Source organism: Neopsephotus bourkii, unplaced genomic scaffold (assembly GCF_033783945.1).
Source record: "Neopsephotus bourkii isolate Nb327-2 ecotype Australia unplaced genomic scaffold, CSIRO-AGI_Nbou_v1 NB_673, whole genome shotgun sequence".
Lineage (NCBI taxonomy): Eukaryota > Metazoa > Chordata > Aves > Psittaciformes > Psittacidae > Neopsephotus > Neopsephotus bourkii.
In genome coordinates, this window is record NW_026901172.1 from 2,588,649 (window position 1) to 2,605,282 (window position 16,634).

Below are 16,634 nucleotides of genomic sequence, written 5' to 3' on the forward strand. Positions count from 1 at the left end.
TAAAGCTCAGCCCCAGCACAGACCCAAGTGCTGTAGCCCATCAGCACAGCAATCCAATAGCAGCTTTGGTTCACCCACAGGCTTTTGGTATTCTTGTGTTACGTGTTCCTTTCCTCAGTACCAGCACTTCTGGAATGCTGAAGAATTGTCTAAGCCCCAGACACACACAAGCTAATGCTGGGTGCAGGGGTAGAGGTTGTGATGTTTGGGAAGGGGAAGGCTCTTGTGTGTGCAGCAGGGTGGAGGATGCATCTTCCTTCACTGTAGTCATCAGCTGTGATTTGGTTTTGACATGATTGTAGCCTTTTGACTCTCAACTGTTTCTAACAGGGCTGAAAGGCCAAAAGCTCTTGGTTCTACTGGAATAAAGCTGAGGATACCACACTGTGCTTTGAAAGTAGGTACTGGGTGCTTCAGGGATAAGAACCCCCAGTAAACCCCCCACGTATTGCATAGTAATTTGCAGGTGTAAATGGAGCTAAACTCTGCAATTTCTCCCTCTGCACAGCACAGCCTCTGCTGCAAATAACTGAGAGAATAAAATTGGATTGAATAATTATAAAGCACACAGAAACTAAATCATAAAGCCATTCCTGGTGGTATAGTTTAACTAGGAGCCAGTCTGTCCTTTTCCTTCACATACAAAAAGCAAACCCATTCTCATTTAAGGCTTCCCTGCGCGCTGTCACATTCCAGCCTGCTGCTGCCATTGGCAGCGTTATGGTGAGTGTGTGAATCAGCTGTTCTGGGAACTTCCACCTGTGTCAGCTCTGAATGCTCTAAGTGAAGTGTCTGCAAGCTCAGTGTGTTTGTTCTGCTTTCCCAGCTTTGCTTGTTGGCTGCAGTTACATTTTCCACAAGGTTATAGCCGTGGCAGCTCAGGGAGGACACAAAAGGTGCTCTGGGGTAGCAGTTGTGATGGTGGTGGGGGTGAGTAGAGGTTAGTGGTGGGCCTGCACTGTAACAGTTCACTGTAAAGCAACGCGACTTAAGTATTTCCACAAGTATGTAGAGCTTCTGTGAGGGTGTGACCCTGGTGGTGGCACACAAGAGCTCTGCCCACAGCGTGGCCTTTCCTTGGAGGAGCGTAGGCCCAGGGGCAGAGATGTGTATCAGGACGTGTAAATGGGGATCTTTGTCTCCAGAGTCTGTGAAAGCCAAAACCCACAGCGTTCCCTCCACGTGTGATGGGGTGAGGGACCACCAGCCCTTGAGGCGGCCTGGAGAACATCTCCTTCCACCCAGACAACATCTGAAATGGCAAATTCAGATGGAAGGAAGCAGAAGGGCTTCAGATTCTAATGGGCTTGGTCTCGTGTTCAACACGATGATGGTGAGATCCTTCCCCCCATATAAAAACATTAGTTTTGAGTGTATCTCTTTTCTTTGTCCTTGAGATGGCTTCAGGGGGTGATAAAGTGCGAGTCATATGATCCACCTTGTGTGGAACTGGAAATGGTTCTTAACAGCCCCAGCTGTTTCTGAAAGGCAGCAGCCTGGTACAGCAAAGGGGTCAAAGGAACAGTAAGTGCTCAACTAGCACAGGCATGTAATGAGGAGCATTTGCAGCAGAATCTCAGTATAGAGCTTTCTGCTTCCCTAAAACATTATTAAACACCAAATTTCATGATATTTAGTAATTGCCATGGTGTGAGGAACCACTAACTCATGTTAGCCATCACCTTTGTTGTTATTGTTATGCATGTTGTCTTTGTTCTTTGATTTAGATGAGTGTGTGGTTGGTTTCCAAATGCTTTTTAGATCAAAACTATTCCCAGCTACAAACGTTACAGTCAGGTTATATAAATGAGATATATGTAAGCTATAGTGGTTTGGGTTCACCTTCCACTCCCCCATAAAGCCGTCAGCTGGGGCATCCTGTGGGTACAACCACCACCAAACAGCGCAGGAAGCTGACGGCAGAAGGGAGTAGGAGCTAAAGGGAGTAACTGACACAGTTCCCTTCCAACAGTCACTAACAGCTTTTCCACTTGGATTGCACAGGTATTATGTAAACATTTTAAAGGCTGGAGCAGACGATCCTTGAGGTCCCTTCCACCCTGGTACTCTATGATCTTTATTAACTAAAACTGCCCAAAGCTCAAGTGTGGATGTGTTTGACCACACTACAACACAGCATTTTGGTCCTTGGTGTCTTAGTTGTAAAAATCAGTTCTTTGCAGTGGTAGAAAGGGTTATTCATATTTACATTGAACTATCTGGAAGAGTAGCAAAAAATGGAATATAAAATAAAGAAAAATCATCCTACTCTTTCAATATGAGATAGGCTGCACCTAACACAGTGATTTGAGGTGCAGGGGCTGCAATAGGCTGGTGGGGTGTTTTTGAGGATAGTGGTTTGTAACAACTCTCCCCATACGTCATTAAATGCCAAAACCAAGGTAAAATCTTAACATAAAAAATGAATGGTATTAGAGCCATGTGTTTGAACACTGGGGGCTTGAAGGTGACAGCATTATATTGTGTCTCGAGTTGATGTTCTCCACTATGAGGGAGAGGCGCTGGCACAGGGTGCCCAGAGAAGCTGTGGCTGCCCCATCCCTGGCAGTGCTCAAGGGCAGGTTGGACACAGGGGCTTGGAGCAAGCTGCTCCAGTGGAAGGGGTCCCTGCCTGTGACAGGGCTTGGAGCTGGATGAGCTTTAAGGTCCCTTCCAACACAAACCATTCTATGCTGTTAGAGGAGATAGGACAGTGGATGACATCTCTAACTGTGGCAGCCACAGACAGGGAAGTTGTTTGCCAACAACTTCAGTGTGGTCAGCACTTGGAATAATTTCTTGCACACTAGAACTTCCTTCTAGTTTTGATCCAAATCCTCATTAGCAGAGGCCATACATTTCCAGACAGGCTGTTATAAAGCTGGATGCATTTATTTCAGTCAGTTAACTGGCTTTTGGGGGGCTGGTGGCGTGATGACAGGAGCAGGGGCAGGAAGCAGCCATTTCCCACACAAGGTCTGGGATGCAAAGGTCATCTCTGAGCAGTTTCTTCTTGCTTGGTTCTTATAGGGAGAGTTAGAGGTGGGGGATTGGTTTATTTGCTGTAAAACCAAGGCAGCATAAATCTCCATTTGCCATAAAAACATACATTTTCCATGCAGCAGCCAAGCTAAATGAGCATTTTGCACTCCTCCTTGCATAAACCAACCAGGATGTATTATTTACATTGGGATCATCTGGTTGTGCACATTGTTCAGTTTAAATAGATGCCAGAAATTGTATCTAGATGTGCACCTGCCCATCACAAGGAGCAATCCCAAACTGGTATTTGCTGGGGAGATTGGTTTACACTCATTTCTTCTCTCCTTTTAAGTACAGCCACACAGATGTAGAACTTTGGGTTGCTGTGGAATGCATTTTTCACATAATGCCTGTGTGAAGAGGAGGAATGACTAAAATAAATAGCAATTAGGCAGCAGCAGCATCATTCATGTGATCTGCTCGGCATTGCATGGCTGTCCTGCGGCCAGAACTAGCCTCGCTGGGTAAGAAAGGACCGACAGCCCCACAGACAGCCCAAGGCAAAGCAGAGCAACAGATGGTCACTGCAGCCACATTTCAGATGTTGTAAGGAACCGCTGTCAGTTTATCTGGAGAAGAAGTTGAGAAGCAATTGCTGAAAGATCATTTAACTGCCACAACCGAATTCCTGTAAAGAACAAGAAAACAAAGGGCTTTATAGTGATGGTTCACTTACGAAAGGGGTAGAGAGAACCAGGAAGAGTAAATGTGTCTCTTTTTTGACCATAGGGTCCAGAATCAATATTCACTGACTAAACACTAGTTCTGGACATAAACTTATAGCGAGGATGAGTGCTTTCTGATCTAACTTCGACTTGGAAACCTTGTAGTTGTCAGCATGAGTTTACTTCAGGCTGTTAAGCCAGTGTAAGGCTAAAAGTGATTATTGTACCATAGAAAGGTCATTCTGTGGTCTTTGGGACTCTGAAATTCTGCTGAATGGAAAATGAGCTGCTAAACAGGCCACTAGTGCTGCTTGCCTGCAGGGCTTCCCACCCCTCTGTTACTCTGGTGTGGTAGCTGGTTTGGAAGGAGTAAAGAGAATGCATCTCTGGCATAAGCAGCTGGGAAGTATAAGGGTGGCATTAGCCTGGGGACACAGGGGTGTTTAAAGCTTTTTTGCTACTAGGTTACTTGTGATTGTAAGATAAAAGGGCTAAAGCATTTGAGAAGCAAAATGCATGTGTCTGAGCTCAGCCCTGCACTCACTCAGTTACATACCTTGTAGATGTACTGTCTCATATTCCTCAATTACAGGAACTGGAATACTTTAACTTTCCAGAGGAAAGATGTTCTCACACCACATGAGCAACTGATACAATCTGCAGATAATCTTTAACATCCCTTCCAACCCAAACCATTCTATAACTCTCTTACATTCTCATCTTTCAAGACTTCTTTGTCAGGACTTTATGAAACAGATAGGACAGCAGTGACCCCAACGTGCCTGAGTTGCATGAGCAGAGATGGATGGAATAGGGGTGGGAAATGCTCCTGAGGAAGTGGGGGGCTGGAAGTGGCAACCAGGGCATCACCATGGCATTTAAGAAGGGATAATCTCAAGTACACAAATTTTCTTGCTATTGTTACATGTATTACAGCTGAATTGCCATTCTTGAAAAGAGCCATGCAGTTAGAAACTGACAGTCTTGACAAGGGGAAATGATACTGGATGGTTTAGCATAGGACAGAGTTTCTACAGGCTGAGTACCTCATTTTGCTTAACAAACCAGAAACAGGAAATACCACATGCAGAGTAACAACTGTTTCCCCCCCAAGCTCTTCCAGTCCTCACTGCAGGCCTATACTTCGGGGCACCCTGTGAGTGTTGTAACATTTTACAGTACCTCAGCCCTTCCGATAACCTGGCCTGTACATGGTGGCTGGAGAAGGCACAGGGTGGATTGAGGAGCTACTCACCTCAGTCAAGGAGAGACTTCAGGAACACGGAGCTACGGGTGGTCTGAACGCATCCTATGGAGAAGGAAAATCAGTTTTGATAAATCATGGAATGGTTTGGGTCAGAAGGGACCTTAAAGCTCCTCCAGCTCCAACCCCTGCCACGGGCAGGGACCCCTTCCACTGGAGCAGCTTGCTCCAAGCCCCTGTGTCCAACCTGGCCTTGAGCACTGCCAGGGATGGGGCAGCCACAGCTTCTCTGGGCACCCTGTGCCAGCGCCTCAGCACCCCCTTCTTCCTAAAGTCTGATCTAAATCTATCCTCTGTCAGTTTAAAACCACCCCCCTTGTCCTATCACTACATGACCAGGAAACAGACCAAAAATATAAAAACTAAACGTGATAATAGTGTTATTATACAGGTTGTGAAAATCCCCCCACAAATACAAGTTAACAAAGTTACTGCAGTGTTCAACAGAACCCCTTTCACTTCATATGGTTACGGTGTCCCACAGTAATTTAGGAGGTTGTCTTAATTACTTGTATGTGCACCCAGGCTACATGACCACCAATGATGACAAAGCAGAACAGGATGTGTTACGAGTATTAGGAGGTGCTCCTCCTTTTTGCTATGAATAATAAAAGAATAAGTCTGTAAGGATATGAGCAGATTCAGTCAAGGACCATGTGAGGAACAACCATCTCCTGTGTCCTCAGAGGGGACAGCAAAACAAGGGAACAGCACCTGGGTCCTATGCTCAGCGAGGGCAGGGCCAGGGTGAAGGGCTGAGCAGATGGCTGGAAGCAGTAGAGGAAAAGTGTGCAAGGGCAGAAAGGAATTCAGGGAACGAGAACACAGGGAAAGGCTCTGGGAGCAGGTGCGCCCGAGAGCCAAGATCTCCCCCACACGGATTACTGCAGCAGAGGATCAGCTCTGCTCCCTGTACCCTGAGTGCCTGCTGATGGGTCACACTGCACTTGGATTCCACCAGCACCAAAGGGTGAAAAGAGACTTCAGAATTACTGGTTTTATATTAAACATACCTACAAACAGACATTTACAGTGGTTTAGAGCTAAAAAGATGACTACTGTGAGGAAAGGGGCTGCATGTAAACTTAGAGGGAGAGAGGCACCAAAGCCATAGGGTCAGTGGGAAGGCTCTCAGTTCTCCTCGTCTAGCAGGCAGTGACTCCTCAGGTGTCACATACAGGATGTGGCACAGACCTGCCTGTGGATCTGACAGGAGCTGGAGTTGACCAAGCCAGAAATCCTGCTCTATGCTGGGCCTGGAGAAGTTACTCCAGATAAAGGCATCCCATTCAACTTAGCCTCAGGCACAGCTCCCCAGCATCACACCTAATAAACACCATTTGTTCACACAGATACCACTACTGCTTACAATAGGAAACTGTCCAGTAACACAAAGAGACATTTAATTACAAGGTGGTACAAATACCGAATGCAAGTCCCTAACTGAATCTTTACAGACCTGGTTTGCACTGATTGCACCATTCAGACTATGCTGTACTTACAGAACCTGTGACCATGCCAAGGTCTGCATCTCACTCCAAGAAACCCTCTTAAAAATGTAAGCTGCCCAAATTCGTATCAAACACCATTAACTTGTCCCTCTTTCCACACATAAACCACGACAACACCTTGTGACCAAAGCCTTAGTTATATAATATATGTCATTGAGATTTAGCTATTCAAGGAATCAGAGAGATATTACGATTTACTACTCACGTGCTCCAGTCACTTACAGTGCTTGTTCTAGCAGTTTCAGGGTTTTATATATACATATATATATATATTTGGGGGGGGGGTGGTGGTGTGAAGCTAGTGAGTTGGTTTTAACTCCAACAGAACAGACATCCCCTAGAAACAACCCTTCTCTCTCTTGGTATTTTATATATGTGACATGGTTTGGTGGTGGCCTTGGCAGTGCTGGGGAATGGTTGGACTTGATCTTCAAGGTCTTTTCCAACCTAGTTGATTCTATGTAGACTCCTAAGGAAGTTAAACTACATAGGATATTAGAATGGTTTGTGTTGGAAAGGGCCTTAAGATCATCTCGTTCCAACACCAGAAAATCCCAAAGATAACATTAGCAAAACTTAGTATGAAAACCTCTTGTGCCCAGGGCATTGAGGAAGGGCAGTCTGTGCAGGTGAGCAGAAGGACACTGGCTCAAGCACTAAGTGGATGCTGGCCCAGTTCATGCTCCTTCATCAGCTCAAGCACTTTGGGGGTGCGGATGGCAGGGCAGGAACCTCAGCCCTGCCCCTTGGCATGGTGTGTCCTGTCCCTGGCCCACAAAAGCATTAGAATCATAGAATAGTTAGAGTTGGAAAGGACCTTAAGATCATCCAGTTCCAACTCCCTTGCCGTGGGCAGGAACACCTCACACTAAACCAGGTCACCCAAGGCTCTGTCCAACCTGGCCTTAGAAGGGCAGAATCTTCCCAAGTTTCTTTCCCCTGCTGTTCCCAGCGCCGTTCTTCCCCAAGTTTGACTGCTCTAAAACATTTACAGATCTGAAAAGCAGAGAGGAAAAAAATGTTCACCTGTCAGGTGATATAAAACCAATCTTCTCCTAAATGTGCCAGAATAATTTTTCTCCACCTCAACCACACTTAAAACCTTCAGTCTATTCATTACTGTCGTTTTATAGTATTTTTATTTAATAAAACCTATTAAGACTACCATACAAATCTCTTTACTTATGCTTTTATCTTTTAACTGATCAATTTTTATATTGCTGACATCCCTTCTTCACCATTTGCTCATTTAAAAATTCATAGTATATGAGCTATGTCTCGGGAGAAAACGTCTATAAAATTTGTTACAGCTGGCAAATGTGTATGAGTCAGGGGGAGCACATGACTAAATGCTTCAGAGCAAATAAAATTTGTTTCTGTAGTAAGCAGAACTGTTTAAATGTTATTTATTTTTATGTTTCAAAGAAAATATATTGTGAAGTGCTGCATTGATTTAATACGCACCAATGTCTGTGTACACGCTGTACGAGGGGAATTTATGAAACCTTTGCACAACTCCTTTAATTGAATTTTCCAAATCTCTCACCACACACAAATAATCAATATCTTCTGCAGAGAAAACCAGTCAGAATTATTACAGTCTTTCTTTTCCATTTTGTTGTCATCAGCACATACGGAGCACCTGGATATTTGTAATGTCTGGGTAGCGAGTTATTTACACCTCTTAAACATATAATTGCTACTAAGTGAGCCCAAACTAATGTTTCTTTTCTATTTTAAATAATTACATTCATGGGAGAAAGCAGTATTTATTCTCACGGAGGAGCTGCTACATGGAGCTGTTGAAAGAACTACAGTCCCTTTTAATTTTTCATTAAGCTTAATACTCACACTCTAAATCCACTAGAATTAAAAATTAACAGTTATTGTGTCCATAAAAAGGTACGTAGGAAAACGTAAAGGAAAACACAAGTGTGGCATTCATGAATAAATGGGGCTGACACCCAAATACAAAATGCAGGTTGACAGTTCTCTATGTACATACATACGTCTGAGGCCTATAGTCATATCTCTCATGTGCATTTCTGTATCTGCCACAGAAGTTAATAGCTTAATATTTCATCTACATAGCAGAGGATGTTAAATCACTGGAGAGGTTTGTAATTTGCCCCCTTCCCTCCATCCAAAGAGCTCATCATGCCAATGACCTCAGGGCCAGGTACTTCTCCAATCTCAGGTTGTATTTTAAAATACAAGCTGTGGGTACGATCTGACAGACCCACATCTGTTTGTTTGAGGTCAGACAGAAACCTGTCCACCAGCTCCTTCACCTCTTGGTAAATGAGGTTACTCACTTGTCGTAGGAAAACCACCAGCATTGCAGATTCTGGACACCAGAATGCGCTTTTGTTACCTCTTCTAGACTGTAAAGGACTTTGCATGGTTACAAACTAGCCCTGCTTGCACAGAATGAGAGATGTACAGTCAGATTTAGCCTGAGGAACGACAGCTTTTAGCCCACACAATACGAATTAGAACATGACAGCACAACACACTCCTCCTCTGGGTGCTCTTGGGGCAATCTCACAGTTAGTTTTGATTGCAAATGCAGGAGGGCAGAATGGTTTCTCTGGGTCTCTGCATGGGGACATTCAAAGGTGCACCAAGTCCATGCGTGCACACACACACACTCAGCATACTCTTAATTCAGTTTTGCTGAATGCAGTCCCATTTACAAGTGTTCACACTGAGGTATAACTTAAAAATGTAACTGTCATTATTTTTTTTCCCATGTCTAATGGCAGAAAAGCCTTATGAGCAGAAATACAGACACATCTTCCACCCAGGAGAGCAGGTGAACAAGGCCAGATTCCCTCCAGCATCACATAAACCAAGTTATGATTTCTTGAAGCAGTCTTACTGATGGCATAATGCAATTTCTGCCTCACTTCAACAGCCTCTCTGGTGAGGCCAAGGGGGCAGCTCGTATCTTGGTGGGATGCAGGACTCAAGTGAAAGAGTACTGATGACCCCATTTCTCTTCCAAACGCTGTGTAGGGACATTAACTCCAAGCAGATGTTTCTGATGTGGGACAAAACATCAAACTTGACCTTTAGCATTAAGAATTGAAGTAAACCTATAATTTGAAAACACAAGCTCTAAATCTCCATCTAATAATCTGTTTGGGGAAAAAAGAAGTCCTTCAGCATCATCTTTGTTGCTTTTAGAGATGATGTACACCACAAAGAAAGCTGCTGGAGAGACCTTGTCAAACTTGCTGGAAAGAAGCCTAGGATTTAACTGCAAGGACCTTGGTAGAAAGAAGGAACTGTTGTGTCAGCATTAGCAGCTTTTCCCAAACAGATTAAAAACGTGGAAGAACTGAACCTCAGATGAAACTCTATCACAGATGCCTGGAAGTGAGGCTTGCATAAACAAGAGCATGTGGTTCATCCTTAGTCAGTTCAGGTACTGGTTCTTAAGAAAGGGGGCTACAGATCTGTTTGGTAAAGAGGCCTTTCCCAAACCCTAGGTCTGACCTCAGTATCCATCTCATCACTTCCCTAAAAAGTGATTTGCCGTAAGCAAAGACAATCCTGATACTTGTTCTATTTGATCTCAAGGAATGGAAACTCTGGAAAGAAACTCAGTTTCTGAATACATTTACGTGTGAATTCATTCAGTTCACTTCATATATTTCTGCTTAGCCAGTTCACAAGACCAGAAAGGGCACAATGACATTCCTTCCCTGCAAGGAAATACAACGTTGGGCTGAGAAACAGCCAGAAAACTCCACAGATATGTTCCTGAAAATGTACATCTGAGGTCTAATGTATTCCCCTTTTCCACAGAAGATCCCAAAGGAGGATAAGGATGGATGGGTGGGAGACAGACACCTGAGTATATGGAAAGGTCAGCAAATCTATTCTACTTGGTTTGAGAATGATGTAGAAATACGTTGTAAACTTGATTTACCTTCACTGACAGCAAGCCACCAGCAGTCCAGGCCCAAGCTATTCAGTTGCTTGTACACAAGCATCCAATGCAAAGTCCAAACTCAAACTGACAGGAATAGGGATAAATAGTGGAATATTGCAATAAAATTCTTACTATTTTATCTGTTTTGAGAAGGAACTCTGCTTATTACGGAGAAGTCCATATTTTACAGTGTTTCTGAAATGGGAGTTAATGTTTTGCCATATATACACAGTTTGGACTGGTGAGTGGGAACTCAGTATTACTTAGTCCCTGATCTCTCCAGTTTGGCTTTCATCAAGAATTTCAAGTGGCATTCAATGGAAATCCATCAAGTTAACCCTGATCTAGTCTCTTGGAAAGCCACCACTATTGCTGCAAGGGGTGCAAGCTTCAGTCACTCGTATTAAAAACAACATGAAAGTTAGAAATGTTTAGAACTAACCTTAATAGGGGTGAACCTATCAGCCCCTGGGCTTGGCAGGATGAACAACATGAAAAGAAAGTATTTATTATTTCATTACAAGACATAGCCTGAAAGTAGTTTTCCTTGACACTGCAACTATTTGATCTCCTGTAACACTCTCTTGTTGTTCTTTACTTGGACAGCAGACAGAGGCATGGACATGATTAATGTCAGTGTTTCTGGGAAGCAAAGCATTAGTATGATTTTTAAGAACCAGCTTTCCTGTTTAGAATGTTATTTTGACTCCTTGAGATTCTGAACCTATTAAATTTTCCTTTAAAATATGCATATCACAACCTACACATTTCTTCTCAAGAGGCACAAAGCATGGTTTGGACTGTGACATACCAACCAGATTTCATCTCTTGGCAGTTGCTTTGCAGTTTGCTTACATTCTATTCAAAAACATTTTGTTTACTGTAAATGCTAGTCATGGACAGACAAAGATGCCATTTGTTATGCTGGCCACACAAAATGATATATTGAGTTCTATATAATGGTGCCCATTGAGCAAGGAATGTTTTGTATTAAGTTGTTTTAAGTAGAGGTTGTTTTATGTAAAGTAAATAAATTTCATGCCTCACCATGTGATGATAATGTGACATTCCATCTGTATCAAGCCACTGAACAGTCATAAGTTTTAAGTCTTAAGCATAACTAATTAAAAATAATTATGGAAAACCACATCCAAAACTAAAAGGCAAAGTAAAACATCTCCAAGTGCTCTTCTTGTATTACACACTTCTCTGCCTCTCCTACTATTGCATCTGCAAGACGGCAAAAGCAAATTTATGCATTACTAAAGCAAAATTGACATTGAAACTTCATCAAAATTGGTCAACTTAAACTTGTAATTCTATTTTCCAGCCCAGTTTCAGAAAATATCTCATTTCTCATCTAACAAGACTGGAAGCATGTTTAGTGCTGGGAGCAAAGATAGAACTATAAATGTATACCCTGGTGGCCATTCAAAAGCACTGCACAAAGCAAGCAATGACTGTTTACATCTGCAATGGCTCACAGCATCCACCATTATAATTTTTTTGTAATCTGGAGCTGAGGATAATTCATTTTGATCAGTTTTCTTTACCTTAAGAGAATTCCCCAGAGAAGAATGAATTTAGGCACATGGAAGAGCAGATACAACCAAAATTGAAGGCGCTGCTTGTGACATAGAATCAAAGAATCATAGAATAGTTAGGGTTGGAAAGGACCTGAAGATCATCCAGTTCCAACCCCCCTGCCATGGGCAGGGATGCCACACACCAAACCGTGTCACCCAAGGCTTCATCCAACCTGGCCTTGAACACTGCCAGAGATGGAGCATACACAGCCTCCCTGGGCAACCCATTCCAGTGCCTCACCACCCTTACAGGAAAGAACTTCTTCCTCATATCCAATCTAAACTTCCCCTGTTTCAGTTTGAACCCGTTACCCCTTGTCCTGTCACTGAAGTTCCTAATGAAGAGTCCCCCTCCAGCATCATTGCAGCACCCTTCAGATACTGGAAGGCTGCTCTGAGGTCTCCACGCAGCCTTCTCTTCTCCAGGCTGAACAGCCCCAACTTTCTCAGCCTATCTTCATACAGGAGGTGCTCCAGTCCCCTGATCATCCTCGTGGCCTCCTCTGGACTTGTTCCAACAGCTCCATGTCCTTTTTATGTTGAGGACACCAGAACTGCGCACAATGCTCCGAGTGAGGTCTCATGAGAGCAGAGTAAAGGGGCAGGATCACCTCCTTCGCCCTGCTGGTCACACTTCTTTTGATGCAGCCCAGGATACGGTTGGTTTCTGGGCTGCAAGCGCACACTGAAGCCGGCTCATGTTCATTTTCTCATCGACCAGCACCCCCAAGTCCTTCTCTGCAGGGCTGCTCTGAATCTCTTCTCTGCCCAGCCTGTAGCTGTGCCTGGGATTGCTCCGACCCAGCTGTAGGACCTTGCACTTGGCATGGTTAAACTTCATGAGGTTGGCATCAGCCCACCTCACAAGCGTGTCAAGGTCCCTCTGGATGGCATCCCTTCCCTCCAGCATATCAACCGAACCACATAACTTAGTGTCATCAGCAAAACAGTGCTGTTGGTTGGGGCAGCTGGCAAATAGAGCAGCAGAGATGCCATCAATTATTTTAGTTCTGGTTTTGCTCTATGTGAAGATACATGAAGATAACAGAAATATCAGAATATCAGTGGTGACTGTTGATTTTACTGGGAAACATAAATCCCCCCACCACATTCCCTGCTAGAGAAGGCACTATAGTGACTACATGAGCCACCAACTTCAAATGTTTTCACAGCACTAGTTACGAAGAAACCCAACAGTTAGGATTTCACAGTCTCGTGAAGCATGCTAAATAGCTCACAATACATATAAGGTGAAAAAGATTCTGCTGCAAAGGCTGTTTGCTATCTGGCTTGTACACTAAAAATGCAAAAGAAGGAAGGAGAATGAAGAATAACAAGGGTAACTGTTATATATGAAAGATATGTAAGCTCTCTAGGATCTGACTGCACGTATTTCTAGACCATGCCTCAAGTGTAACACCATTAATGATTTCTTCTCCTTGCAGTTTCATAGAGAGTACCCAATCCAAAGAAAATTGCAGAAAAGATGAAATTTACATTTGAGTAATTCCAAAGTTTTCTGAGGAAACACATTTGATGATCATCATTTTCACATATGAAAGGTTACCCAACTGCAAGAGGAAAGAACTAATCACCTAACAGGAATCACCAAAACCTCTGTTGCATAGGAGTTATTAATTTTCTTACTTTGGGCAAGAAGTTTTCCATGGTCTCTTTTCAGCAGCTGCAGTTCTTCTGCTTGACTCACTAGTGAAGAAACAAATCTGCAATCAGTAAACAATGCCTCAGAGATTTCAAAGAAAATATCTATGCTGCCTTTTTCACATTTTCAAAACACTCCAGAAATCTGGAGAGCAGCTTTGGGCAAGCTCCTGTAGGGACAGGCCAAGGGGAATGGCTTGAACCTGCCAGAGGGGTGACTGAGATGAGCTCTTAGGCAGAAGCTCTTCCCTGTGAGGGTGCTGAGGCGCTGGCACAGGGTGCCCAGAGAAGCTGTGGCTGCCCCATCCCTGGCAGTGCTCAAGGCCAGGTTGGACACAGGGGCTTGGAGCAAGCTGCTCCAGTGGAAGGGGTCCCTGCCCGTGGCAGGGGTTGGAGCTGGGTGAGCTTTAAAGTCCCTTCCAACCCAAACCAGGCTGGGATTCTGATTTGGATTTTTTTTCAGATGATGATTAAAAAAAACCACCCCAGTGTAACTGTACTAAAAAATTTAACAAAACCATTTCAAAATCCACATCATTTTGAGGAGTTGTGCTTACAAGCCCCATCCATGCATTCTGTTCCCGTTTCTGTCTTCTAGCACTGACACAATGCATTGTTCCTAATTCAGAGGTGGGAGGAAAAGATGATTCTTTCGCATTTGGAAGGCAATAAGAAGCTAACAGCAAGTGTCAACACCAGGCCTGGCAGCTCATTTGGGAAGTCACTGCCCTATCCCTGGTGTAGGGTAGTAATGTAAACATAGACTATATTCAGAAAACTTCACTTTGTATAAGAAAGCATCTGGTTAAGCGCATTACAGTGGCAACAGTACAGTGTATACACATGCAAAATGCAAACGGAATGAGCATGGGAATAGGAGTCAGGAAAGAAATGGTAATTTAAACAACAGTAGTTGCTGGAATTGTGTGGTGCATAAATTCCACTGTTGGGGTCCATTCAGCTAATGAATTGGAAGGGTTACAGGGCTCTTTGCTAAGAGAAATTCTCTAGCACTTGGGCCTTTATTATCCACCTCTTTCCAGCTGCAAACAAAGTAGCAGTCGAAGTCACTCCAGGTTTTGATTTCCTATAGGTAGTTCAGTGTTTTAACACTCTGCAGGCAACAAAGCAACCAGAGATGTTGTAGAATAATGTAAACCAACAAAACATCCTGTTTGCTGCAGGTTAAGAAACTGTTTCCTCATCTCTGCATGCTTGTCCAGAGCCTGGAGACAGGGAATACATGTATAGTTATGTTATTCATGCTCCCTGTTCAGCTGGAAACTAGATAATCAGAAGTTGGTATGAAAAGTCTACAAGAACAGTATTACATACACAGACTTTTGAGAAGTAGTGATAGGTGAATGCAGTCTTAGAGACACACCTGTCCCACAAACATGTAGTGGGAACAGATGAAAGGTGTTGCTATTGTGAAAACAAACGAACAACCTCTGCTGAGGCATAAACTGCCCAGAGAAGCTGTGGCTGCCCCATCCCTGGCAGTGTTCAAGGCCAGGTTGGACACAGGGGCTTGGAGCAAGCTGCTCCAGTGGAAGGGGTCCCTGCCTGTGGCAGGGGTTGGAGCTGGATGAGCTTTAAGGTCCCTTCCAACTGAAACCATTCTAGGATTCTATGATAAATACCGGAGCTCCTTGGGTGTCTATGGCTACATTTCACCACTTTTAAAGGAATTACCTGGTAAGGGAGATCTTTAATTTTTCTCCCTGAAAAACAATATCTATTTTTTCCTGCAATTATCCATAATGCAAGGTTTTGCCATTGGAATATTTCCCTATCGCATATTTCACATGTAGCTGTAGAAGCAGGTGGGAAGAGAAGCATGAATGCACTTTTTGCTGCTGAGGATTACATGTCCCAGGAACCTCTGACTTGGAGTAAGGATAAAGAGTTTCCTAAACATGGACACATATAAATGAAAATCTTTGCTTTCTCTGGGTTCCTTTGGAAAAGTAATACAGATGTGCCATCTGTAAAGTGCCTTTATCCCAACACAATAAGCATCTGCTATGTCCATCATTTAAAGACACATGAATAACAATTTTTAAAGCCTGGAAACCTATATTCAGCATAATCCTCCTAACAGGCAAACAAACAAAACAACTTCCTTGCAGAAGGAGTAGAAAGGCAATGCAATCAAAGTGCAAACGTTTAGCCTAATCACAAGCTAACTACCCACTAAGTATCTAACTATTTACATTAGAAAAGGTGTTGCTCTTGCAAGTTTTCCCTCCTCATCTGTGACTGGGAGTTAGAAGAGTGGGATGCTGGGGTTGCCTTTCTTTTACATCCCTGGTTGTATGCACAAGGAAGTGCTTTTGTCCCAGCTAAAAGACTCAGGGCAGAGGCTTGGGGTATAACACTCCATTATAACACAGAGTGGGGTATGACTCTAGGAGAGATCCCAGATAAACTGTTATAAAGGGGATAAACGTTCTTGAACATCCTCCTTACTTAGCTCTTGGGTTTTCTGCACTTCATCCCTCAAGTCGCAAGCCGAGGCTGAGACACCAACATTTTCAAGCTCTCTACTGCCCTCTAAAGCCTGGAAAGAAATAACCAAAGGCATTGTTAAATCTCAATCCCAGTGTGTCTCTTTAGAGGCCTACAATATTAAAAACTTCGGAAAGAAGGAACTTTTGGATTATTTTCGTAAGATCTAAGTGATGCTCAAGGCTCCACCTCACAGAGAGTTAAGGGGACTTAAATTTTAAGGACATAGGAACAAACCCTGCTTCTGAAAATGGCATTCAGGTGCCTTGGAAAGTGTTGCTTAAAAATCTCCTGTTATTTACGCTTCATCCGTAAGTCTTCAGCTGTCTAAACAGATTAGCACTTGATCCCCAGAAAAGCAATCTTGGCACATGGACAAGCTATAATATGTCAGTAAAATGGAAATCTACAGGCATTTAAGATACTTGAACACACTCCTCAGCACTGTGGAAG

At 43.5% G+C, this 16,634-nt stretch overlaps 1 protein-coding gene across 2 annotated transcripts in view; it reads right to left on the reverse strand.

Annotated features, from left to right (window-relative positions):
• Nucleotides 1–2,877: 2,877 nt before the first annotated feature.
• ITGB3BP (integrin subunit beta 3 binding protein) overlaps nucleotides 2,878–16,634 on the reverse strand; it is a 32,145-nt gene continuing 18,388 nt past the window's right edge. The window contains exons 6-9 of one of the 2 annotated variants that reach the window (XM_061353462.1): nucleotides 16,143–16,233; nucleotides 13,656–13,715; nucleotides 4,963–5,016; nucleotides 2,878–3,088 (exon numbers count right to left, since the gene is read on the reverse strand). In XM_061353462.1, coding sequence (XP_061209446.1) covers nucleotides 4,964–5,016; nucleotides 13,656–13,715; nucleotides 16,143–16,233 — 204 coding nt within the window. In that variant the 3' untranslated portion in view covers nucleotides 2,878–3,088; nucleotide 4,963. The remainder of the gene's footprint in view (nucleotides 3,089–4,962; nucleotides 5,017–13,655; nucleotides 13,716–16,142; nucleotides 16,234–16,634) is intronic. The other variant, XM_061353461.1, reaches the window with a different exon arrangement.